Source organism: Passer domesticus, chromosome 22 (assembly GCF_036417665.1).
Source record: "Passer domesticus isolate bPasDom1 chromosome 22, bPasDom1.hap1, whole genome shotgun sequence".
NCBI classification, from domain to species: Eukaryota; Metazoa; Chordata; class Aves; order Passeriformes; family Passeridae; genus Passer; species Passer domesticus.
The window spans coordinates 7,713,377-7,737,934 of NC_087495.1; the positions used below are offsets into that span (position 1 = coordinate 7,713,377).

At 48.1% G+C, this 24,558-nt stretch overlaps 5 protein-coding genes across 12 annotated transcripts in view; 4 read left to right on the forward strand and 1 right to left on the reverse strand.

Annotated features, from left to right (window-relative positions):
• The window catches only part of KIF1B (kinesin family member 1B), a 77,487-nt gene extending 72,525 nt beyond the window's left edge, over nt 1-4,962 (forward strand). For all 6 annotated transcript variants that reach the window (XM_064396852.1, XM_064396856.1, XM_064396855.1 and 3 more), the window contains one exon: nt 505-4,962. In XM_064396852.1, the coding sequence (XP_064252922.1) occupies nt 505-547 (43 nt within the window). In that variant the 3' untranslated portion in view covers nt 548-4,962. The remainder of the gene's footprint in view (nt 1-504) is intronic.
• A 676-nt stretch (nt 4,963-5,638) lies between these two features.
• On the forward strand, nt 5,639-15,127 carry PGD (phosphogluconate dehydrogenase). The gene is made up of 13 exons (XM_064396860.1): nt 5,639-5,770; nt 6,061-6,136; nt 6,563-6,742; nt 6,879-6,944; nt 7,997-8,115; nt 9,109-9,178; nt 9,520-9,654; nt 10,067-10,256; nt 12,094-12,224; nt 12,664-12,797; nt 13,121-13,220; nt 14,126-14,248; nt 14,813-15,127. Exons 1-13 carry the CDS (start codon nt 5,661-5,663, stop codon nt 14,930-14,932), a joined length of 1,554 nt encoding a protein of 517 aa, XP_064252930.1. The 5' UTR covers nt 5,639-5,660; the 3' UTR covers nt 14,933-15,127.
• Nucleotides 15,128-15,968: 841 nt separating this feature from the next.
• On the forward strand, nt 15,969-18,096 carry CENPS (centromere protein S). Its single transcript, XM_064396866.1, has 5 exons — nt 15,969-16,089; nt 16,167-16,290; nt 16,639-16,672; nt 16,881-16,947; nt 17,697-18,096. The coding sequence occupies exons 1-5, from the start codon at nt 16,048-16,050 to the stop codon at nt 17,850-17,852; spliced, it is 423 nt and encodes a 140-aa protein (XP_064252936.1). The 5' UTR covers nt 15,969-16,047; the 3' UTR covers nt 17,853-18,096.
• A 1,017-nt stretch (nt 18,097-19,113) lies between these two features.
• Nucleotides 19,114-23,231, reverse strand: DFFA (DNA fragmentation factor subunit alpha). 2 transcript variants are annotated; one of them, XM_064396864.1, is made up of 6 exons: nt 23,019-23,231; nt 22,221-22,382; nt 21,982-22,112; nt 21,186-21,375; nt 20,664-20,818; nt 19,114-20,066 (listed from the first exon to the last, which is right to left on the reverse strand). In XM_064396864.1, the coding sequence occupies exons 1-6, from the start codon at nt 23,113-23,115 to the stop codon at nt 19,863-19,865; spliced, it is 939 nt and encodes a 312-aa protein (XP_064252934.1). In that variant the 5' UTR covers nt 23,116-23,231; the 3' UTR covers nt 19,114-19,862. The 2 variants fall into 2 exon arrangements, with proteins under 2 accessions (XP_064252934.1, XP_064252935.1); XM_064396865.1 differs by having other exon boundaries at nt 19,923-20,277.
• The window catches only part of PEX14 (peroxisomal biogenesis factor 14), a 67,634-nt gene continuing 66,229 nt past the window's right edge, over nt 23,154-24,558 (forward strand). The window contains exon 1 of one of the 2 annotated variants that reach the window (XM_064396861.1): nt 23,154-23,327. In XM_064396861.1, coding sequence (XP_064252931.1) covers nt 23,292-23,327 — 36 coding nt within the window. In that variant the 5' untranslated portion in view covers nt 23,154-23,291. The remainder of the gene's footprint in view (nt 23,328-24,558) is intronic. The other variant, XM_064396862.1, reaches the window with a different exon arrangement.

Genomic DNA, 24,558 nt, shown 5'->3' on the forward strand with positions numbered 1-24,558 from the left:
TGCTGCATTTGGAAACCACAAGGTGGTTTCCTTGTATTGCCATTTTACAAATTTATAAAGTTTCTTACTTCTTCTGAGCTGGATTACCTTTTTAGGTCCTTGATTATGAGCTAAAGCAGAAATTACATTCCCTTTTATAACTTCTCTGGCAGTCCCTCCATTATCACAGACAGCCCCTGCTTGCTGGACACATCTTACTCCACTGCAGTAGCTCTTCCTTTCAACAAAAAAACCCCAAACCTAAAAAGCAAAGCTGTTACCATACAGCATCAAATAATTTCTGAACAGTGAAGCCCTTAAATGATCCCTTCTCCCATTAAAGAAGCAGAGAAGTGAGAATTCTTTCTCATTACAGCCCTGGATACATTTTACTTTCTTAACATATGGAGTAAAATAGGACTGTACCAAAGAATTTAAAAAAAAAAAGGTGGATGAACTTTGGGGAGGGAGGAAAGATGAACTTTCATAATTCACCAACTACTTTTTCCCTTTGTTTTTGTGCAGGTCAAAGCTGGCTCGAAGACGCACGGGCCAGATGAAGTACTGAGTCCATGAAATGTTCTCATCTGTTCTCCCCACTCACCCTCCCATAGATAGTGTTACCTCTCATTTTCTCTTTGTGATTCTTGACGGTTTCTCTTGTATGTAATCCTGTGGCTTAACATCCCCCACCTTCCCCACTCCTTCAGCACATTTTCTAGGTATTCTAACCCTACCTTGTTTCTTTTCACCTGTACCTGAATTGTACTAGTAGCATGTGGCCAAACAAAAAGAGAAAGAAAAAAAAAATCAAAAAAAGCGAGTGATTATGCACGACTCTAAAAAGAAAAAAAAAATTCCTATAACAATTGTTTTCCCATTTCAACTGACCTTTTGGTGTCTGTCCCACTGTCCACTGTCTGTCTAGACTGCTACAGGGTTTTCATTCAATTTGTGACTTGGCAGTGGTCAATGGTTCCCTCAGGGCAAAGTTCCAGTGCCAGGGAAAGATAAATTGTTTAATGGAGACGTTACCCAGCCAGGAACTGCAATAGCTCCTCAGGCTTTCTGGATCCAGCCTCGAAGTTAAACTCTGCTGAAAGCTGATATTGGACAAATCTATCTGGACAGACTGGATTTTGGACTTTGTGCAAGTTTCTGAGTTTCCAGGGTGCAGCAGGCTGAGGCATGAGCTAGGAAAAGTTAGGGAACAAACCAGGAGGGGCTGGCTAGAACAATCTGCCTTTAAACTCTTGCTGTGGGGGTTGCAGGTGAACAGTGCTTGGGTTTAACACTTTCCCAGAAGAGTTTCCATCAACACGCACTCCTCAGCCTCTGAACTGGGCTGAGCAGACTGTGCTGATCTGAGGGGAAGTAGACCACAGACTGAAATATGAGAGAAAATCCCAAGAATTTCAGATGCTCAAGCTGTGTATTTGACAGATGGGGAGTGTTAAATAGAAACGAAAGTGCAGTTGATACCTGGATCACCATGGAGGGCAGATCCCCTCTTCCTGCTCTTAGTCCTGACTTCCAGGTTCTGCAGGAACAGTTCTCACCTCTCTGGGAAAGGTTCAGGACTCCCCTGGCTGTGTCAGGGTAGCAGCTCTGCAGCGTTGTCCCAAGGGCCTGTTTGTGCATCCCTAACCTGTACTGCTCCCGTGTCACCCCAGCTGCCCATGGCAGCACCCGGGGGCTGTGGAACACCTCCAGGCCCAGCACCTGCAGCTTTGAGCTGCAGGACACTTTCAATTCCTTTTGAAATAACTGCTGCAGTTTTCATCAGCTCAACCCCACTGTATTCAGAGTTAACCCTTCTGGAGAACAGAGCAAGTGGACTCTGGTCCTGGTCAGTGGAATGTCATGGTTGGCTTCTTGGACATCAGCTGGGTGGTGTCAGTTCTTGACCTACAGTGTAAGTTCTTGTGGCCAAAGCTTTGGTCTTGCCCCAGGAAAGAAGAGCAGAATGAATTTCCTTTTGGGGAAGTGAACTCCTCTCTCTCAGTCAGGTGTGGGGATGTTGTGTGCTCTTCCCTGCTGTACCCAGGGCACTGCTGGGGCTGGCTGTGGGCCTGGGCGGTGTGAAGGGATTTCATCTGGAGCTCCAGCCTCGCCAGGGAGAGCTGGAAGGCTTTGTCCCTCTCCTGCAGTGGGCACAGCAGGCTCCTTTGGGTTCAGGCCATCAGTGCAGGCCCCGTGTGCGTGGGACTGGAATCTGCTGAGGGAGGGCTTTGCTTTGTGGGCTTCATGTTCAAACAGTGCAGGGCACAGTGAGAGCTCCCAGCAGCCTGGAAGGCAAAGAGCAGGGAGATGGAGGCTGCCACTTGCTGGAACATTCCTTTGCATGTCTTGAGGTAGTTCTCAGCTAACTCCTATGCTCATGCTGTCTCTGTGGTCCTCAGATTTATTTCAGAACTGGAAGCCAGAGTGAGGGAGCATCCTGGGGACCCAGGAACATGATAGGGATAGGGTTTGGAGGTTTTTTTGTTTTTGTTTTCCTTCTGTTTTTGTCTTGTTTAACTGTGTGTGACTCTTAATACAGTGATGATATTCCTTTGTTATGCAATGATGATAAAGCACTTCCAGTGTGTGGATAAAACTGTTTGTCCTGCAGGAGGGCTCCTCACACTGCAGCTAAGCTGATCTCGAGAATTAGGTTAATTCTAAGCATTAAGTTATTGCTGCCATCACCACTGTTTATAATGACAGTGGAACCTGTTTGAGGAGGCAGAGTGATTGAGGTGGTGGTAGGTTGTGACACACTGAGAGCATTTTAACTTTTATCTGTTTCTTTTTTTTAACTAGAGAAAACTAGTTTTCTAAGTCTTTGCTTTGGATAATGAGAGAATGAACCAAGTGGTTATAGGCATTGCACAAAATCATGATTAGGGGATCTTCCTTTAAAAGCAGGAAGAGACAGATGCTTAGTTTACAGAGAGCTTGAAGTGTTGCATAAATGTCACTCTTCTGTCTTAAAACTCCAAGCAAATTCTGGGGACTTGAGGTCTGAGTGGATCGTGGATCATCAGAAGAGCAAAAGTCTGGTTTTAAGCACCAGCATCTCTTAAAGCTGCATAATCTGTAACAAACTAGGTCCTTGTTGTGTGGAGTTCAAATGGGCATTACTGTTTTCAGGTCTGACATAAAGGCAGACAAGTTCTTGGGCAATTACTGAAGCCTGCTTTGAGACATTTGGGTTTCCCTACTTAAAACTGGACTGAAAGCAGTCCAAGTTTTCTTTAAAGAGGTAACAAACCAAACAAGTAAACAAAAAAAGTGAATTTCCATTCATTTCAAAGCTTAGCCCGGCATGTTAGAAATTTCTTTTTGGAAGCAGAATGAGGAAGGAAAAGGAGGCTAAGTTGCCTTGTGCTGCCACTCGAAAGCCCGTTCCTGGTTACTGCAGTGTGTGTGCAGGCCCAGAGTCAGCCAGCTCTGGGGACTCGGCCTCTTGGAGGAGGCATCCTGCTGTGGGCCTGCCAGCCCGTGGGACACGCACCAGCAGGGAGCTTGGTGGGCATTCCTGGAGGAACGAGTGTGCAGCTGGGCTCTGTTTGGGTTTTTATGCTCCTCGCCAAAAGGAAGGAGAAAACTGTCCTTTTTGTACATTGAAAATTATGTTGGATCTTCCTGGGCATTGTGAAATTAAGCTAAACTCCTATGCTGTGTTTTAGAAATGCACTTTAAGTACCTTTGTAAAGAAGATTCCTGTATTCTGGGAATACAGAAGAGAAGGGAGTACTGTTTCCAGAGAGCATGATTTCCAGACTGCCAAGAAAAGGTTTTTTGTGTCAATGTCTAATAGTCCTTATTACTGATTAACATGGTATTTCAAAGCAAAGACTTTACTTTTTGCTGCTTGTTATCTAATTTACAGGGATTTAATTTTATGTAATGTATTGTATATTTATACATCTGTAATTAATTGCACATTAGATAAGAAAGAGGATTAGCTTCAGTCTAACACCCACTGGTACTAAACTGCCTGTGCACGTGGGTCTGCCTGGGCTCCTGCACTGCAGAGCTGGGCCAGCTGGTGCTGTGCTGGGCGTGTGCTGAGGATGCTGCTGGAGGAGGAAGGCTCCTGCTGTGCTGGGAGGGCGTTGCTGGCTGTCCCTGCAGACAGCCCTGTGTGCGTGGATCTCCGTTAGTCACTGACCCAGCTGTGCTCTGGCTGTGTGTCTGTAGCAGGATTGGTAACTTCGTGCTTCCTTGTCTCAAAACATCAGCTGCTCAAGAGCAGGACTGACTTTTGTTCAGAAGGCCATTTATGTGTTCCGTGTGTTTGAAATCAAAACTAGTCCAACACTAACCAGATGGTTGTGTCCAATGTCATTGGGAACAGGATTCAAATTGCTGGGATCAGCTGTGTGTTCAGGAAACTGCTGTGGAGCTCCCGAGTCTTCAGTTCCTGATGTTGCCAAGGGAATGGGCTGCCCCTGAGCAGTGCTGAGTTTACCTCTTGCTTGCCTGGAAACCAGGGACTGCAGGCAGAGGGAGTCTCGAGTGATCAGCACTCGCCAGGATCAGGTCTGAGTTTCCCACTTTGCTTGTTCATATTTCATGTGCAGTTGGTTATGGCTCCCGAATTTGGACATCAGACACCCCTTGGAGCTGCGGTCCCCATGGCCCTGTTAATCTCTGTACACAAGGTATACAAGGTAAATGCTGGATAAGTGGCCTTCTCGAACAAATCTCTTTGCAAACTGATTTCATCCCAGCGAAGGAGTGTATCAGCAACACTGTACATTAATTTCAGGTTTTCATTTTCTTATTTTATTTTGTAAATATATCTGATATTTGGAGCTTGAGTATACAAAATGTAAATATAGTTCATGTATTTGTACTAATTCTGATCCATTTGCTGTATAGCCTTAGGTGTGCAATGCAGATATCTAACTGTGTATGGTAACCTTGCACCACTGAATTGTTAGTGAACGAGGTGAAACAATAAAGGTACAACCAGTGCATTAGCAGACAGAATGTGTGCTCCTCTCATTATGATTTAATTGCTTGTATCTTATGTCGATCACTGGTTTTTAAAACCTGTGCTGAACCAGCCGACGCTTTAATGAAATTTATCTCGACTGCTCTTGAGAAAGAAAGGGTGCCCAAATTTAAGGTGAACCAAAAACTTGATGGGCCAGATTGCTGTGGGTCTCATCTTGTTTAGGAAATCACTTCTACAGAATTTAATAGAAGCTGTGGTCTCGAGGTGTGTGTGTCCGATCCACGGGAGCGGAGGGGGCAGCGCCTTTGTGCTGGGGTCACCTTGGTGCTGATGGAAGGACGCGTTTGTCAGGCTGGCCTGGCCGCCTTCCGGGCAGCGCTGGGGGCCGGGGGCTGAGGGGTGAGGGCTGGGGCTGGGGGCTGAGGGCTGGGGGCTGAGGGCTGAAGGGACCGCGTATGGCTGGGAACAGGCACAGCCCACGGCCCGGGGCAGCTGCGCGGCTCCTCCGCGGCGGGCGCGGCTCTCGGCGCTCCTCGGGCCCCGCAGGCGGCGGGGACAGCGCGGGGACAGCGCGGGGACAGCGCGGGGACAGCGCGGGGACAGCGGGGCCCGCCGCGCCGCGGCCGCTTTAAGGGGGCGTGGCCTCGGGACATCGGGCCATGGGCGGGGGGCGGAGTCGCTTCAGGCGCCAATGGGCGCGCTCGGCCCCGCCCCGCCCCGCCCGCGGCTGATGAGAGGAAGCGGCGCGCGGAGCAGGCCGAGCGCGCAGAGCCCCGGGGAACCGAGGGAACGGAGAGAACCGAGGGAACGGAGAGACCCGAACGGCGCTGCCATGGCCGAGTGAGAGCGGGGAGCGGGGCCCGGCGGCGGGGCGGTGCGGCGCGGCTGCAGGCGGCTGGCGGCGCCGGGAGGCCCCGGGAGGCCCCGGTGCGCGGTTCCCCGGGGCTGTCCCGGGGGCTCCGCACGGCCTCGGCTCCGTGATCCGCTGCGGCAGCAGCTGGCAGTGAGCTGAGCTGCCCGTGTTCCCTAGGAAGGGACGGGCTGCCCTGGCAGCCTGGCTGGTAGGGATGCTGCTGCTGCCGCGGGGTCCCTGGGTGACTTCCCGGCATGTCTGTTCTTTCCCTTTCCAGAGCTGACATCGCTTTGATTGGATTGGCCGTGATGGGCCAGAACCTGATTTTGAACATGAATGACCACGGCTTCGTGGTAAGTGAGGAAACAGTGGTTTAGGAAGGCTGGCTGGCAGCACTTGGGACTGGAGCCGAGCGTTTTGTGGGTGCTTCCCCCGCAGCTGCGATGATCTCATGGCAGTGATTTCCTCCTGTTAGTTGTACCTGTGCTGGCCTTTGTCCTGTTTCCAGAGAAGAACAGCGGTGCACGCCTGAACTCAGCTGGCACCGATATGTTAATTATGCATGACTTTTCCCTGGAGTTTGCCTTGGCCTTGCCATCAGCCACAGGCCCCCGAGGCACTTGCAAAGACATGCTCAGGTTCATCCCTGCCCCGCGCCCGTCACGACGGGGGAAGTGGGAGAGCACAGCATGCTGAACCTTGCTTGTATAATTTGCACTCTGCGCTGAAGTTACTGTTGCACTGACAGCTTTTATTAACGCGTTTTCTTGCCCCCCCAGGTTTGTGCTTTCAACAGGACGGTTTCCAAAGTGGATGATTTCCTGGCTAACGAGGCCAAGGGAACCAAAGTGATGGGTGCCCACAGCCTGCAGGAGATGGTCTCCACGCTGAAGAAGCCCCGCCGCATCATCCTGCTGGTGAAGGCTGGGAGCGCCGTGGACGACTTCATCAATAAACTGGTGAGGCAGACACTCCTGCTGCATGAGGCTTCTTGCTGTCTTTTGGAGGAGTTGCCTCTGGAAGTTCTCAGTTCTTCATCAGTAGTGAGGTTTTGAATGTATGCAGAAAACCAAAATGCTGGTTTATTTTTGACAGGTGCCATTGTTGGAGACTGGAGACATCATAATTGATGGTGGGAATTCTGAGTACAGAGACACCACGGTAAGCCTGTTTCCTGCCTAAAGTGAATGAGTAAAATACACAAGACTTTGCCACTGCTGATCATCAGAAGAGTCTGTCATTAAGATGCCATCGGCCCTGTGCTCTGGAAAAGCCAAACTGATTTCTGCAAAATTAAATCATGCAGCCTATTAAAGAGCAATTAAGGACTGCACTATAAGAATGTTTTTATAGAAGTTACCCAGATCACCAGAGACTATTTGTTTCAATGTGTTTTAAAGAGTGGAGGCCTTTAGAAAATTTCATTTTACAATCTTAGGAGTTTTCAGGGAGATTTATAAGTCAAAGGATACTTATAGATTTGTTGCTGTTTTTTAATCCTTAGTGATTCCAGGACGATCCAGTAAAACAGAACTGCTGGTTTGGCTGTCTTGGTAGTGGAAGCAGCAGAGTAATGATCTGCTTGTGAGCAGTTACAGAAGCTGCATTAGCCTGTCTGGGGTGCTCACGTGCAAATATTGCATTCAGATTGGTGTTTCTAAATCTCAGAGGTGCTCACATTCGTGTTCCTGCTCCCACATCCTGGTGGTGGGTGAGTGAGCTGGCCAGGCCAGAGTGGAAAGCCCAGTGAGGGTCAGTCTCTGGGGAGCTTGCAGTGTCCTTGGGGATCCCAGCCTGTGCCCCTCTCCAGCTCAGAGGCAATCTCTTGCCCTTAGAGGTTTCTGTGCTTGTACCTTTGCTCTGCAATGAACTCAGCAACTCCACCTTGGGCCTAATCTGCCTCCCCCACATCTTCACACAGAGCATGTGTCACCTGACATATAATTCCAAGCCTTTTCTGGCTTCAGTGCTGCTCATGTCTGTCTGGTGCTTATAAGGACCTGTTTTCTCACCATGTCACTTTTGCAAGGACCCAAAGCAACAGGAAGTTTCCTAATGCTCACTTTGGTGTATGAACAAGCTTTCTTAAGGTTGGCTTCTAGCACATCCAAAGCAGACCTGAAATCCTAATTTTGTATCTGAATTGCTAGCCTTTGTGAGTAAGGCTCTGGCATGAACAAAATTAAATAATGCTGCTCTGCTCTTTGTTCCAGAGGCGTTGTAAGGAGCTACAGGCAAAGGGCATCTTGTTTGTGGGAAGTGGAGTTAGTGGCGGGGAGGAGGGTGCCAGATATGGACCTTCTCTCATGCCAGGAGGAGCCAAGGAAGCCTGGTAAGCATGAACTGCTATATTTTCTTGTTCAGGATGGTTTGCAACAATTCACACTCTGCACTGAGGGAGGGAGGGAGAGAGGAGGGTGTGGGTGTGGAGAGAACAAGATATGTTGCCATCTCACTTCCTCAAGGCTCCAGATTTCTCAACCTGGCTGGGGTCATGGGGCAGTGCTAAGCTTCACGTAAGGCAGAACAAAGGCAGGTTTTTCTTCCAGGAATCTACAGGCAAAAGTAGGACCTACAGACATCTGAAGGGAGAAGGGAGTTTTGGTTAATTCTAAACAAGTATTATTTCTTATTTTTCTCTTTTGAGGCTGTACACACTTGGGAAGCTGCTAACCACGAATCAGGCAGCAGCAAATGGCCCAGTGGTGGCACATTATAAAAGGAGCTTCAGTAGATACTGTTGAATGCACCAGTGTATTTGCAAGTTTCTGCATGCTGCTGTGCTGTTTTGTACCCATGCCTCAGTAAAGGACTGAACAGCAGTGCTCATATTAGACTTTACCCCTGGTTGCCCATTCTCTGTATAGATGTGGAGACAAAAGGTGTGTCTAGGCTTTAAGGGAGCTTTAGTATCTCCTGAGCCCCTGTCCGTTTGGATTAGTGCTTCATACCTGTATCAGCCTGTCCAAATTTGATGGCACAGAGCCATCAACAACAGCAAGTTTCTGCCTGATCATCTTTTGCCTTGATCAGCTAAGGACAGGCAGCTGTGTTCAAATGGAGAGGATGTCTGGGCTCCTTGCAGTGCACTGTGCTTGTCCATACAGTGTTGGAAGCATGACTTGATTGTTCCAATGCCTTGCAAGCTGTCTACTTGGGAAAAACATAATTAATTTGCATTGCTGTGTGGATGGGTTATCAAAGTGCCAGGCTGCCTTTTGGCAGGTTACAGAAGGAGGCATCATGCTGGTAGATTTTATTTGTTTTCTCTTGTGGTGTTTGTATCCCCTGCCTGGCTGCTAAGGTGTATTCTTTCTCCCCACAGGCCCCACATCAAGACCATATTTCAAAGCATTGCTGCTAAAGTGGGATCTGGGGAACCTTGTTGTGACTGGGTAAATAGTCATTTGATACTGACCCTAACTTGGGGTTAGAGCCAAGCTTAGGCAGTTTGCTTGCTGAAGCTCATGGATGTTTGTCCACAATAAACACAGCACCATCAGTGGTTGATTTTCTGGCTGTGTTCATTCTGATAACTCATGCCATGCAATGGAAAGACAAAGTTCTGTGGCTGGGTCGTGTGCTGGGGCAGCTCAGTGGACCTGTGACCCACTGGTCTCAGTTAGCACTGTCTTTGGTTCCCTCCTTTAGGCAGAAGGAAGCCATGGGCAGGTGTTAAACTCTGGAAGTGATGACGATGCTGTTGCTGAGGGGATTTTTGGATGTTTCTGAACAGGTGGGAGAGGAAGGAGCTGGACATTTTGTGAAGATGGTGCACAATGGGATTGAGTATGGAGACATGCAGCTGATCTGTGAGGCCTATCACCTGATGAAAGATGTGGTGGGCATGGAGCACGATGAGATGGCAAAGGTGATTTGCAGTTTTTATTGTCTTTCCTTTCTTTGTGCCATGGTCTGTCTGCCACTGTGAGGTGCTGGTCTTGGGTAAAGCTGCTGCTTGTGCATGAAGTGAATTTTTCTGACATGCTTCCTGCAAGGGTGGGGCACAGTATTCCTCACGAGCTTTACATGAGGTAGGAGCAGTGAGCACAGACAGCTGAATGCTTACAAAAGTTGTATAAACCTCTTCCTCTGCTACAGTTGATTTCTCTCCAGGAAGCACCTTCAGGTATAGAGATGTGAACTGCCTTGCCTGAAAAGAGCTAGTGAAACACTGAGCATTATAATCAAGCAGGCAAAATACATTAATCAATTAAAACATAGTTGAGACATAGCAAATTGCTGTGTGTATGACTATGTATATACTTTTTCTCCTTTTTCAGGTATTTCAGGAGTGGAATAAGACAGAGTTGGACTCCTTCCTGATTGAAATCACAGCCAATATTCTCAAATTCAAAGACAGTGATGGCAAATACCTCCTCCCAAAGATCAGGGACAGTGCAGGGCAAAAAGGCACGGGGAAGTGGACAGCCATTTCTGCCCTGGAGTACGGAGTCCCGGTCACGCTCATCGGTAACTGGTGCTTTCATCTTTGCTGCCTCCCTGTACCATGTCACAGTAACCAGCAGGGGAAAACGGCCTCAGCAGAGCCCACAGCAGGGCTGGGCTGCCACAAGAGGCTCTTGTAGGTGTAGCTGTTCCAGCTTTTCTGCCCTGACAGCTGCTCCTGGGGTTTGGTTGCTGCGCTTGTTTTCACCCTGTTCCTTCAGTGCTGGCAGTGCTGCTGTCACCTGTGGTGTCTGCAGTGCTGTAGGACTCACTGATGTTCAGGGGAACATTGAGTGCTGTGCTCAGAGTGTTGTAATGCAGAGGAGCTGAAACATACCTGTAACACACTGAGAGTGCCCTAATACCACAGGTCCAGAGTGAACTCCTGCTCAGTAAATTAGATTAGTCAAAAGGTTCTTTGCTCTCAGATTTGCTTTCATTTTCATGCTTTCTCTACCTGGTTTTCCTTTGCATTGGCTAGTCAAGTCCTGAAGATATGAAAAATTACATTCAGTAGGTAAAACAAAGTAACTGCAGTGTAGCTGTCAAAGAAACATGGCTGCATTCCAGCAGCAAAACAAGTTCTGTAAATGGTTTTAATGTTCTACGCTGCTGTAGCCCTTCAGTTCTAGGCTGACACAGTGTTTCCTGCTTGTCCTGCTAATATTCTCCTCTTCGGGGTGCTTGCAAAGATCAAGGGTGGAGGAGACACTCCCTGATGAGTGCTCTGCAGTGCTGGGGAGCTGTTAGGTAACGCTGATAGGGAAGTGTGTGTGCCACAGTCCTTGTGCAAACGTGGCTGCTCTCAGGGCAGTTGCTGTGTGGTTTTACTGCATGAGCATGACTTGCAACCTTCTGCTTGTAAAAGCAGAGTCATGCCACTCCTGCTTTTTCCTGCTTTTCCTACCGTGCTGCTCCTCCCCACCGTAGAAGGAAGTTTTTGCAGAAATGGAAATTAGCCTGTTCTGACTGAGGTGTGATATGTCCTCCTGCTGTAGGGAGGATCCAGTCTTGTGAAAACATTACTCACTCTTTTTTAAAAATTGTTGTTGATTTTGGGGTGTGGGTTTTTTAGTGGTTTTTTTTTTTTAAATACACCACAACTCAAACGGTAAAACAAAATGTGACAGTATGAAAACTTACTTCTCCTATGAGACCCTGAACAGAAAACATTTTTCTCTCTCATTTTACAATGCTGTCTTCAGTTGCAAACAAGTACAGCTCAAACCAGTTTAAGAACTCACTGATCCAGCCTGACAGATGATATTTAGTAACCTGTTTAGCAATGTTAGAAAACATTCTTATGGACTTCTCAATACTAGTGCTAGGGGCCTACCAGATTTATGAATCTTTTTTTCATCCTATAAATTAACCTGCTGATTTATTATTGATTTTAATTGCCCTTATTTTGCATGTTCAAGGGAACATTAATGTAAGCTGGCATTTAAGGAACAGCTTTTTATCTTAGCAGCATGATACAATACTTGGTGAGGTCTTCAGCCTCGCTGTTCCCTAGATTGCAGTGCAATACTATCTGTCTCTGATAGATAGGAAAAGATTTTAAAGTAAATTCTCAAAACTGAGAGCTGGTAAATGTTCCTGAGGATAAATGTTCATGTGGATGACTTGTGGCTTTTTTCTTTATCATTTGAAAGCTGTATCAGTCAAGACTTGCCCAATGGTTGTACTGAGTGGCAGTGCTCCCCTCAGGAGTGCTGTTGGAATAATTCATTTGCGCACCAGTTATTTTGCTTGTGTACATGGCCCATCACTCAGTGACACTCCATGGTGCTTGGTTGTCTCGGACATGAACAGGGTGCCCAGCTTTCTAATGATCTCCTGTTTCCTGCCATGCTCAAAGGTGAAGCTGTGTTTGCACGGTGCCTGTCTTCCCTCAAGGATGAGCGAGTGCAGGCCAGTAAGCTGCTGCAAGGGCCCAAAACCACCCAGTTCAGTGGGGACAAGAAGGCTTTCCTGGAGGACATCCGCAAGGTGAGCCCTTGTGCAGGTCTGGGGTGCTGTGAACCCTGGGCAGCAGCTCTCGTGCTCATATTTCATGAGAACTGGTTCCTGCTTTCAGCACCGTGTGTTGTCTCCTGATGTCCACAAAGCATAATGTGACCCACTCCTAACCAAGGGAAGGTTAGGAAGGATCCAGAAGGAATTCAGCCCTAAGCCACGGTGGGCAGAGACAACTACATGGGGCACAGAGATCATAATTCATGCACAGGAGCTTGTCCACCCCTCATCTCTCCCTGCTGGAACCAAACTTTCCAACGGGAAAGGATATTTTGTTTCTCAAATAAGTGGAATGTTGCTACTGTAGTCATCCCTGTTGAGATGTGGGCTGGACAGAGTATGTATCCTGTGCAGTTTGTTGTTCAACTTTGTGAGACTTCTCTCGGAACCTGAAATTGATTTTTGTTTTTAGGCCCTGTATGCTTCCAAGATTATCTCATATGCTCAAGGCTTCATGCTGCTGAGACAAGCAGCCAAAGAATTTGGCTGGACACTGAATTACGGTGGTATTGCACTGATGTGGAGGGGAGGCTGCATCATCAGAAGGTAACTGAGATGAGGGGGTAACCTGGCTGCTGAGGGGAGAAGAGCAGGCAGTTTAGTTTATGAAGTGCTTGGCTGACAAACCTAGGGATTTCCGTGGAAAATCCATGGAGTTACTCTGCTGGTAAGAGTCTGAGAGGCTGTAGACAACACCAAGGGTTACTAGATCAACCCATTATTCTGGTGGCTTAACTGCTGAAAATTTTCTTGGTCTTTGTTGTGTTTGGAATGTTAGTCTGGCTGAGTCAAGTTTTGGCACTGTAATCTTTGAGTTGTGGGCCTTTTTTGGAAGCTGTGACATTTATTCCTGGTTAACTTTTGCCTAGTGTGTTCCTGGGAAAAATCAAAGACGCTTTTGATCGAAACCCTGAGCTCCAGAATTTGCTGTTGGATGATTTCTTTAAGAGAGCTGTAGAAAACTGTCAGGTAAGTTCCAACAAAAGGAGAGCATAAAAACAATTTACAGCAAGGACTGTCATGGTTCTTCTCTTTGATACTGCACAAGCTATGATTGGAGACTGAAGGTTCCCATTTTACTGGTACAGAAGAGCCTTAGGCAGAAATCAGCAATTCAGAAGGACCATAATATGGGGAAAAAAGGCCTGGCCTGTGTGAATATTCTGTTCTCTGCCCTGTGTCTTGTGCCTGCTGTGCAGCTGGATTTCAGCTGAGCAGACCATAAAGCTCTGTTCCAGTACCATTGTTTGCAGTAGCCCCAGAACAACAGTTCCAGACCCACCCATTCTTTAGGCCTGTGTCTGTGCAAACACTGTCCTGATTTGGATGGAGCTGATGGGTGCAATTAAAACCACATTATCTGGCCAAAAAAGAAGTCTCATATTATCAGTAGTAGTTCTTGTAACTGAATCTGAATATTCCGTGCAAATTATTGGACCAGATGAACAGCTGAACTGAGGATTCGCCACTCTGTCTGAAGTGACAGCACTGTCCTCCTGGGCCCTTGGGCGAGCTTTGTTCTGTGCTTGGTGAGAGGTCTGGAAGTGCCTCAGAACATTCCCCGTTCCCCACTGAGCTCATTCTTTTGAGATGCTCTGACCATGTTTATGTGAAAGAACAGCATCCCTGCTTGAGGCTGTGGTTTGACTGCATGTCTCAGCTGTTCTCATCCTGCTCGTAACTCTTGTCTTAGTTGCCATTGTTTAAGATCAACCTCGTTTATGTAAAATCAGGCATGTGCTGCTGTATTTGCTCAGCTTTGGTTATTAGGTTTCACAGACAGTGAAACAGCACACACAGTAGTACTGGAGTAGGTCATGTGCCTGCACACAGAGCTGATCGGTTTCCCTTTCCCCCCTTTTCCTCCCTCCCAGGACTCCTGGCGCCGTGTGATCAGTACTGGTGTGCAGATTGGAATCCCCATGCCCTGCTTCACTACAGCACTTTCATTTTATGATGGATACAGGCATGAGATACTGCCAGCTAACCTGATCCAGGTAGGCACTGACATCTCGTCATGCTGTTCTTGGAATTCTGCTTTAAAGGTCTCAATGGCAACATGTCCTACTCACTCACAGTATTGGTGGCCTGATATATTTCTGTTGTCCCTGAAATTCATGTCAGCACTCAAACAAATGTCAGCTTCACATTCATGTGAAGCTCTTACACACAGCTGGATAAAGAACACCAGAGATACTGGCATGGCAGGGCCCTGTGTTTGTGTTCCCTCTGAGAACCAAGGGTAATGATACCTTTGAACCCAGATGGTTTGTAGAGAAGTATCTTTGAATGTTTGGATGTATGGAAGTGCTTGTTTTTAGATTAGTACCAAGCAGAAATCCTGTACTTGCATTTCTGCAGAACTCTTAATTTAATTGTTAGATATAGTACATTTTTCATTGCAGTGGCTTTGCTAATGATGAGAAAACAATTTTGAGTGTTATAATATTGGAGCCCAATCTTATTTCTGTCATTTCTGATTAGGTAACAGTAGGTGCAACTTCTAGGACTCAGATGATACTGACATTTGTGTGTCTGGTTTGTCTGTGTTCTCATTCCAGGCTCAGCGTGATTACTTTGGTGCACATACATATGAATTATTATCAAAGCCAGGCGTATTTATCCATACTAACTGGACAGGCCATGGAGGAAACGTGTCCTCTTCTGCTTACAATGTCTAATGGAAATCCTTCCACTTGGAGCCCAGATACTGTAGATCTCCAGCATTTCTTCTAGAATATCACTTTTTACTGTACTCCACTAGAACTTGTGTTTGGACACTTTTGTAATAACTTGGGGGTGTATTTCATACCTATATGTATATCTCTCTATATGTATCATATAAGAAAACTAAAATAAATTTAGTTATAAATGTATTGAGGTGTTTTCTTTCCACTGGTGCTGGCCAAAACTAGGTAAAATGCTTTTGTACAGTCTTTAATAGAATTTATAGTCACATTAGGTTTATAGTATTGTAGTGCATAAATTCCTAGGGATCGAGACAGAGGTGACTGCAGTTCAGGAATTGCTGAGATGGAGAGTGGCAGACGGCACAGGAACTTACACAAGTTCCAGGCAGGTCAAGGCCTTTCTTCCATGGCCATGGTTTATTGCTAGCAGGCAGCAGTTTGGCCCTTACAGATTTAATTCCTGGGCATTCAGCTGCTCAGTCTGTCACTGAGCTCTGTGCTTTGGTGGGAGGGTGGGGTGGGTCACGGAGAAATAAAACTCGTACTCCTGTCTGTCACCATTGCCCCTCCAGCTGTTCTCAGTTTTAAGCTGTGGCATAAACACTTTGCATTGCTGTGTTCTTGCATTTCCCCCCCCCTCCCCATATCTCCCTGATTTTTTGCCTCTTTTTTCCACTGGGGCAATTAAAAATACCCACAGCAACATGCAAAGTTGGCTCTATTTTATATCCTCACCCTGCAATGCTACTGCCAGTCATCTTCAGGCCATCTGGAAATTCACCTGGCTGTCTGAACCTTTTTCTTTCTCAAAACCCATTAACTTTTGTGCTGTGCGCACCGAATTTTTCTATTAATTTTTTGCCATATATACTTCTGCTAAGACATCTGCTTAATCTCCACCTGAGTATCTGTATGAGGCAAAAGGTAGCTTTCAGCCGAGGGTACCTTTCCGCAGGTCGCGCAGTCGGATGCGGAGCTCTGCGGGGCCAAGGCGGGCACAGCGGCGCTGCCTCAGGCGCGGCCGCGCGTCCCCTCAGGGGCCGGGGCGGGCCCAAGATGGCGGCGGCCCCGCCCCGCGCTGCGGGCGGGAAAGCGTGAGGGCAGCGATGGCGGCGGGCGGCGAGGAGCAGCGGGAGATGCTCACACAGGTACCGGGCGCGCACGGCGCACCGCGCTCTGGGGCGAGGCCGCTGTGTCACCGCCCGCCCTGCCTTGGTCCCTGCAGAGGCTGAAGGCGGCGGTTCACTACACGGTGGGGTGCCTGTGCCAGGAGGTGGAGGAGGACAAGGACGTGCAGTTCAGCAAGCAGAGCATCGCGGCCATCGCGGAGATCACCTTCCGGCAGTGCGGTACAGCTGCGCTGCCTCGGGTTGCCTCCTGTTCCCTGGCTGTGTCTGTGGCCGTGTCTGTGCGGGAGCCATCGCTGCGGGCACAGGCCTTCACAAATAATAGCGCCCAACTCGGTGTCACCGGGCCATTCTCTTGCTTTCTTTTTTTTCTTTCCTTTTTTTTTTTTTTAATACAAGAAATACTAGTTCGACTTTTCAGGCCTGTATTGTGTGCCCACCTGCTTGTGTACGAGTGGTGTCTAATAGCCAGCTATGGTCACTTCTCATAACTGACTTGCTAACTTGTGTATTGTGTGTCTCTTCCCGCTCAGTGTTTTGAAATATATGACATCTTTGTGTTTTCTCTAGAAATCTTTGCAAAAGACCTTGAAATGTTTGCAAGGTATGCACTGATTGTTACAAAGGCGTTCCTTTTTTTTTGTGTTAGCTCCTACATAATCTTTAAAACACATCTTGTAACTCAGGCTTTTAAAGGGCTTCTTAAATAGTGTGTGAAGTTATGAAATATAAATTCCCTGTACTTTTTGATCTTGGCCTATTATGGTAAGTGTTAGCAAAAATGTTAAGGAGTGTTTTTTGATGTTATGCAGGCATGCAAAACGAACCACAGTCACCACAGAAGACGTGAAGCTTTTGGCTAGAAGAAGCAATTCTTTGGTGAGATGCACTGCGTTTTCTGTCTGGCAACATTCTTAAACCAGTTAATTCTTAAAATTAACTGAATTCCTTAATTTTCCTTAATTCATTTGAATGAAGGTATACATGGTGAAGGAACTGTTGCATAAGCAATTTCACTGTTTTCTGAGGTAGACAGGCACAATCCAGTGATTTTTAAATTTTCATCTTACTTTGCTTCGCTCTGCCTCACTGTGGTGAGGTGTAACACAGATCTGATTGCAGTTCAAGCAGCAGAGCTCTTGTTGCACCAGGGCTGCTGAAGTTCCAAGTTCAAAAGTGCAATAAGCAGACAGAGCCTCGTGAATCACTTTGCTTTTTCCTGATGTTGTGTTTCTCTGTTGTAGCCTTGAGTCTGTCTCAGGGTGCTGAGTCTCCCAGCATTAATACAGGGATCCCAGAATCACTGCATTCCCTCCTGTGCTGATCTAGATGATGTTCAGTGGATAAAACTCACTAATCTGCTAAGACATGCCTAGATGTTGATCCATGAAAAATGCCTCCAATACTAATTTTACTTTTATGTAAGGAAATTTTTTCCTTCCATATATGATTTGAAATACACAACATGAACTTGCCTGAGAAGGCAAAGTAAATGGTTTTTGGAGTATCTAATTTTTCTTGTAATAATAATTTGCCCTGTTAATTTCTCTTCAGTATTTCTTTCTAATGTCTTGTGAATGAATGAAGTTCCTCAGTAGAGGACTGATTGTTTAACTCATTGTTCCCAGCTAAAATATATCACTCAGAAGAGTGAAGAGCTTGCATCAAGTAACATGGAGCAGAAGGAGAAGAAGAAAAAGAAGTCCAGTGCAGCTAAGGGAGAGAGATCTCCTGGGGAAGAAGAAGCAGCTGTGACTGAAAATGAGGATTCCAACATGGCATGATTTGTCTGTTGAGTAACATTTCAGGTCATTTTCTCTTACTGTCCTAGAGAAACCAGAGTTAGCCTCTTTGTCTTGCAGGTTAGCTCAGTAATGAATCTTTAGCATTTAGTGAACACGATTGGATTTTTATTGTTCCAAAAATGAAAAGTCTGTCAGAATTCAGTAAGTTTACAGCCAAAGTGCCTTAATTGCTCACAAAAGGTATCTGTTATTAAAATACTTTAAATAAAGAATTTGAAATAGACCATTCTCACTGAATAACTCAGTATGTGCAATACCCTTCATTCTGCTACTTTCTCTAGGAAAAATTTCTCTTGACTTTTTCCTTGCTTCCAGTTTTACTACTTTTGCTGAGACATTTTGAATATTTTGTGTTTACTGAGCCATCTCTGGCTGGTTGTCTTGGCAGTTGAAGGTGTTTTGTGTTTCCCACCCGTGGCACTGCAGGGGTGCAGCTGTCACTGTTGTAATTCCCATTTTCAGGTGGCTGCAGGCAGGGATCCCATTGCCCTCTGCTGGGCTGGCCGAGCCTTACCCAGTGCAGTGAACTTACAAAGAATGGAAATAATTAATCAAAGCAAGTGGATTTCCAGGGGTAGCACAGCCATCCATGAAAGACTGGGCAGAAAAAGCCTGCAGTAAGTACCTATTCAAAACACAGGAAACATTTTACTTGCCATGGCCTATTATGTTACAATCCAAATGTGGTCAGAAGCAAACAGACAAAAAACTGCCTGGCGGCTTCTCCCCTAAGTCCAGTCAGTTCCCAGCTGGGTAGCTTCACCTGAAGGTAGCCTGAGTAGTTTTGTTTATTGGCCTAAAATCACTAAACTGTTTAGAATATTTATTAGTTACACTGTTTAACTCTGACTATGCCACAATTAAGCTGGACTGTTGCATGCCATGAATGGGTGCTGCAGGAATACTTACCCTGGGCCATTTAGGGCTGTGCTAGATCAGAGGATTTACCAAATCCTCTGCTACAAAATACATCTCTACCTACTAAAACTTCCTCAGAAGTTTTATCTCACTTGTCAGATGTTTTTCCATATCCATCTGCTGTTCTCACACGAGAAGAGCAGACTGTGCCAGGTGAGAGTTCAGGTGCAGTCACCACGTTTTGCCTGAACACTTTGTTTAAGTTAAAGACAGTACTTCTGTCTTCAATTTCTTCATCCTCTTTCCTTAAGGTAATACTGTATTTATCAGCCCATTCTTTTAATTATAGCAGCTGGAGGAAATATCAAAACTAGTCCAACAGTAAGATAAAAAGGTTTTATTAATGTTAGAAAAAAGACTTTAACAAATTTAAAAATAAGCCAGTTAATACAAAAGCATCATGATGCTGCACTAATGATTAGGAGAATAACAGCAGGCCAAATGCAAGTCTTCTGTCACACAGCCTTACAAAGCAATTATTTCCACCTTTGCTGTGTTTTACATGATAGTTCTTACACAGCATCCAAAAGGCAGGAGTTCCTTAGACAAAAAGCACTGAAGTTGAAGGACTTTGAATTTACTTTAACTGATTAAATCAGCATGAGAATTCAAGTTCCTAGATCCCAGGCTGGAGCCTCAAGCCAGGCAGCAGCTGGCTATCCCCTCTGCCCTGATCACTGACTGTGCCTCAGAGTATCTTCCAGAGATCCTCCATCCTTTCCACACTGAAAATGGTGGGAGCACAAAGTAAGCAAGCTGCCTGGGGCTTCAGGAGCTGCATCCACCATTATCAGATGGAAGCTGCTGGCTACCAACCAGGTATTGAAAGCTCAACACTTACATGCTGTGCTTAGCAATACCATTGTTCTAGCATTCTGCAAAAAGTCCAAATCCCTTTGCTTACACAATTCAAATCACCAGAGGAGTTTAAGCCTCAGGATAATGTCCAGATTTTACTTGTTCTATAGCCAGACCACAGTGTGACCAGCAAACTATGGTTCCAGGATGTGTCTTTGCTTGTGCTGATTCTAATGCAGAAGCAGAACCCAAAGTGCAAGCAGCAATGCAGTGTTATTTTCTGCGTTTTGCACTGGGCCAGTCCCCCCAGGGCAGTGTTTTCTTGCCCTTGGACGTGCTCCGTAGGGAGTGCAGAGCCTGCACTTGTCTGAGGCGCTTGGAGAGCTCCTGCTCACAGGCTTCCTGCAGAGCTCCAGCCTTCTGCTGCTCCCAGCCCAGAGCCGAGGCCAGGGCTGCTGCGTCCTCCTTCAACACCAGCTGTGGCAAGACAGATTGTTAACAGACTTTTCTGGGAGTCCCTGGGCACTACCCCTCTGCTGATTGACCACAGCAGGAACGAGGCACTTTGGAACTGCAGCTGTTCCCAGCTTCCATCACCTGTCCCGTGGGCTAGTGCATTCCCAGTCATTTGCCAACACTCAGTGCTTTGTCCAGGTGTTCAAAGGAAGAGAAAGCAGCTACTTACTTTCTACAGCAGGGAAAAGCAAGAGTAGCAAGTTCACAGCTTGAAAGAACACCTTCCTAAATGGTTACAGTTTATCTAGACCTTCCAATCTATATTTACAGGGTTTTTTTTTCCAAAATAAGGTTTTTATTTTGATTTGGGATGTATAAAAGAAACAAAATTATTTTGTGGCTTTTCAGAGCACAGAGCAGAGTGTGTGGACCAATGTCTGTCACAGAGGAGCTCCAAGTCAGGGGTAGTGTTACTGAGGAAGAGCAATTAATTAAATTCCATCACTTTGAAACAATCTACTGACATAAGAGCCTCCCTAAGAAAGGACATCTTCCCCTATAGCCTCTGTTTTGGAGGGAGAGCTTGGCCAGAATATGGTTTGTGTCGTTCTCACCCACCTCTAGGTCCTGACTGTCCAAGCAGAGCTCTGGAGCAGGTTTCTCTTTCAGAGCAGCAAGGACCTGGTTGCTGAGTGCTGTTGTGGCTGAAGCATCTGTGCTGCTGGTACCTGTGTCAACCACATCCATCTCCTTCCTTGGTGCAGCCTCACGTTCTGAAAAGGAGCACACTCAGTACAGCCCCTGACAAACACAGGACAGGAAAAGTGGCCTGGGCTGCTTTGATGGTTGGGAGATTAATAAAATACACATCCAATCTAGGTGCATCCTGGAACTTAGGAAATCCATAATGTTAAGGGGGACTCCAGGATTTAAGCTTTTCTCCCAGTATTCTGCTTTCAGGCTCTGTGAGAAATGTGACAGAGCAGCAAGAGGGCTCTCAGGTCAGAGAATTCTTACACTATTACACTACAACCTGTACCAACCCCATTTACCAGCAGCTGATCAAATTACTCACTCTATATATATTCCACTCAGCTAGGAGCTGAAAACCTCCTTCTCTAGCATACAAATGCTCCCTACCTGCAACTTTGCTTAAGATACTGTCTTCAGTTTTCAAGGCCTGCAGGTAGAGTTCCAGGAGCTGCCTGGACTGCCGCTCCTCTTCTCGTCTGTCCAGCACCTGCTGCAGGGTGTCCTGCAGCACCTGGACTTTGGTTTCACTTTGGGCAAGTTCTTCTGCCAGGTCTGAGCGTGGCACATCAATAAGCACCTTAAAACAGTGAGAGGGCTCCTGAGTAACTCACCTCATGGCACTTACTGCAGGACAAACAACGTACAAACCAAGCATGTTCCACAGGGTTTCTTGTCATAGCAAGTCCCCTGAGTTCTGAGAGGCTGTAGTGGCACTCCACCAGGCAGCATTTTTTACTAAAAGCCAAAAGGCATCCAAGAAGGTGTGGGATCACGTGCAATTTTAACAGAAATCTTGCAAACTAATGGCAAAGCACTGCTTCTTCACAGTGCATGGGAATACTCAAAGGGAAGGCAGTAGCCTGGCACCTGGGAAGCTGCACACGGGGGAGAACAAGAAGGGACAGTCACTGCCATGCCTCCCCACAGACAAGGTGCTAAGCAGTCAGAAACTTGAATCAGCCAGCTCTGGAAAGTGACAGCAGTTCTACAAATGCCTCTGGAGCAGACAGACCTGGCCTGCCTGGAACAACACACTGTGAAGGGTAGCTGGGGATTAAGAGCATCCTTGGACACTCAAATGTTTCCCTGAATTAAGCCTGAGCTCCTGCTTATTGAGTCTCTACTGAGATAAATGGATGATGGGCAGATGCAAGGACAGGGACTGGGGGTTTCCCCACTGTACCTGGAGGTCTTCTTCAGACATCAGGATGATGTTGGACAGGTCATCCCTCAGCTGCCTGGCCAGTTGCTTCCACTTCTCAGCAGCACTGTCCACTTCATCCACACACTCCGAGAGCCAGGACGTTCCACTGTCTGACACAAGAGTCACCAGTTTCATTCCTGATCACCTGTCCCTGCCTAATGCCACCAGGTGTGCTCCAAACACACCTCCCCTTCCAAGCTTCCTCACTCACAGCATACCTAAGCTTCTGCTGGACCATTTCTCGTCCCTGGCCAGCGCCACAAACTTGGTGTTAGGTGGCAAACACAAGAAGTAATCCTCATCATCCACAATGGTCCCATCTTCTGCCAGCACCAAGGTGATGGGTTCCCGGGCCTTGTCAATAGCCAGAACACCACAAGCTGCAGAACAGAAAAAAATACTTAACAGAACGATAAAAGCGACATAGCACTGCCCGTTTATTGCCCCCAGCACAAAGGACAGGCAACTCTCAGTGACTGAGGCTGGAGACCGGGAACTGTCTGCTCACAATGCTGCACATTAGCCGGGTCCCAGAGCGGGTCCCAGAGCAGATCCCAGCGGGTCCCACAGTGGGTTCCAGTGGGTCCCAGCAGGTCACAGCAGGTCCCACAGGGTCACAGCGGGTCCCACAGGGTCACAGCGGGTCCCAGAGGATCCCAGAGCGGGTTCCAGTGGGTCTCACAGCGGGTCCCAGATCAGATCTCACAGCGGGTCCCACAGGGTCTCAGCGGGTCCCAGAGATCTCACACAGGGTCCCACAGCGGGTTCCAGTGGGTCCCAGCGGGTCCCACAGGGTCCCACAGCGGGTTCCAGTGGGTCCCAGCGGGTCCCACAGCGGGTCCCACAGCAGGTCCCACAGCGGGTCCCACAGGGTCTCAGCGGGTCCCAGAGGATCCCAGAGCGGGTTCCAGTGGGTCCCACAGCAGGTCACAGCGGGTCCCAGAGCAGATCTCACACAGGGTCCCACAGCGGGTTCCAGTGGGTCCCAGCGGGTCCCACAGCGGGTCTCCCCTCACCTTTGTCGCGCAGCTCCCGCAGGCAGGACGCGGCCACGCCGTGCTGCTCCGGCCCGTCCCGCCGCCGCACCAGGCACCGCTTCAGCCGCGCCGCCATCGGCAGACGCTCGGCAGTGCCCAAGGGCTCTTCCAGGCGGGCCCGGCCCGGCCCGGCTGCGGCCGGCGCTCACGGCAGCGGCGGCGCGGCCCGCATCGCTGCGCCGGCGATCGACTCGGCGGGGCTGCGGCGGCGGGGGCGGCGCGCCGCGGGCCGGGCAGCAGCCGGCCGGGAAGATGGCGGCCGCGGAGCGAGCGGAGCAGCCGGGGCAGGTGAGGCGGCCGCGCCGGGCCGCGCCGCGCCGCGCCGGGCCCGCCAGCACCGCGGCTCCGCGCCGCGCCGGGCCCGCGCCCCGGGCGAGCAGCGGCGTGCGGGGCGGGCTGAAGGGTGTGCAGGCCGGGCCCGGGGCTCTGAGGGTTGGCATGGAGGGTCTGTCTGTGAAACTCATCAAGCACTTGAGTGGGAGAATAAATGCAAACATGGCCAGAGAGAAAGGAGACGGTGTGCAGCTGGGTTATAAAACTCTGTGGAGCACTGTGCAGGGGAAGAGTTGGACTCGGTGATCCTTGTGGGCCCCTTCCAACTCAGACTGTTCTGGGATTCTGTGACCAGTTAGACGGAAATAAAATATTGTCTCTGCCTTGAAAATGCCAGGGACAGAAGGAGATCCTTGAGCCAAGAGCATAAAAGGACAAACTTGAACGGGGAGAGCAAAAGAGAAATGCAAGTTCACTCCTTTTAGTGCTCAAGAAACACTAAAAGCTTAAGATATTTTTAAACTGGGACATGAAATGAATGGGGGAGCCAGAGGGAAAAACAGAAGCGAGATGGAGTTGTATATAGTATATATTATTTTCTTGAGGGGCTCTTCCGAGCTGGGTTCTGTGGTTGTGTGCATGGGTGTGATGTAGGTGTGTGGAGAGTGAGCTGCTCTGTCTCACACTGCTCATTATCTACAGTCACTGGTATTCCACTGCAGCTCAGCCCACCTCACATTGCTGCCCTCCTGGCCTCAGCACTGCCCCGGGCAGCTCCTGAGTGTGAGCTGCCCTGGGAGGTGCTGCAGTCCTTCCAGCGCCCCAGGCCCGCTGCAGCAGCAGGAGGGGACAGGTCTGCCTGTGTGGGGGAACAGAGCAGCCTGCCCGTGACACCTTGTGATGTGCAGTCCCTCAAACCTGTCCTGATCTGGCAAAATCTCCATCAGCCTCTCTCTTGAGCCCTTTATGCTGGACTGGGGAGGCTGAGTTTGAGGGGAAGGCTATTGAACTAAACTGAAATAGAAATAAGTTACATGAAATCAGTACTCTTGGCTAACCAGCACAGATGTGGGTTGTGAAAGGCCAAGTTACCAAACTCACAGGAGGCAGGGCAGCTTTGCATCACCCCAGTGTTTCTGTCAGCCCCAGTGTGAGGTGCAGCATTACAGTCCACCCCTCACACCTCAGGTGAGTGCTTCCAGGATGAGGAAACCCAAAACAATCTGTGACTGGTCCATGAGGCACC

Excerpts from the sequence above, each read along its gene's own strand:
- PGD (XM_064396860.1), top strand. The coding sequence starts at position 5,661 with ATGAGAGGAAGCGGCGCGCGGAGCAGGCCGAGCGCGCAGAGCCCCGGG. Across the intron at positions 6,137-6,562 it reads TGAATGACCACGGCTTCGTG|GTTTGTGCTTTCAACAGGAC; the intron begins GTAAGTGAGGAA and ends TTGCCCCCCCAG. Across the intron at positions 9,655-10,066 it reads AGCACGATGAGATGGCAAAG|GTATTTCAGGAGTGGAATAA; the intron begins GTGATTTGCAGT and ends CTCCTTTTTCAG.
- CENPS (XM_064396866.1), top strand. The coding sequence starts at position 16,048 with ATGGCGGCGGGCGGCGAGGAGCAGCGGGAGATGCTCACACAG. Across the intron at positions 16,291-16,638 it reads GATCACCTTCCGGCAGTGCG|AAATCTTTGCAAAAGACCTT; the intron begins GTACAGCTGCGC and ends TGTTTTCTCTAG. Across the intron at positions 16,948-17,696 it reads CTAGAAGAAGCAATTCTTTG|CTAAAATATATCACTCAGAA; the intron begins GTGAGATGCACT and ends CATTGTTCCCAG.
- DFFA (XM_064396864.1), bottom strand. The coding sequence starts at position 23,115 with ATGGCGGCGCGGCTGAAGCGGTGCCTGGTGCGGCGGCGGGACGGGCCG. Across the intron at positions 22,383-23,018 it reads GCGGGAGCTGCGCGACAAAG|CTTGTGGTGTTCTGGCTATT; the intron begins GTGAGGGGAGAC and ends TCTGTTCTGCAG. Across the intron at positions 20,067-20,663 it reads TGGACAGTCAGGACCTAGAG|CTGGTGTTGAAGGAGGACGC; the intron begins GTGGGTGAGAAC and ends GTCTTGCCACAG.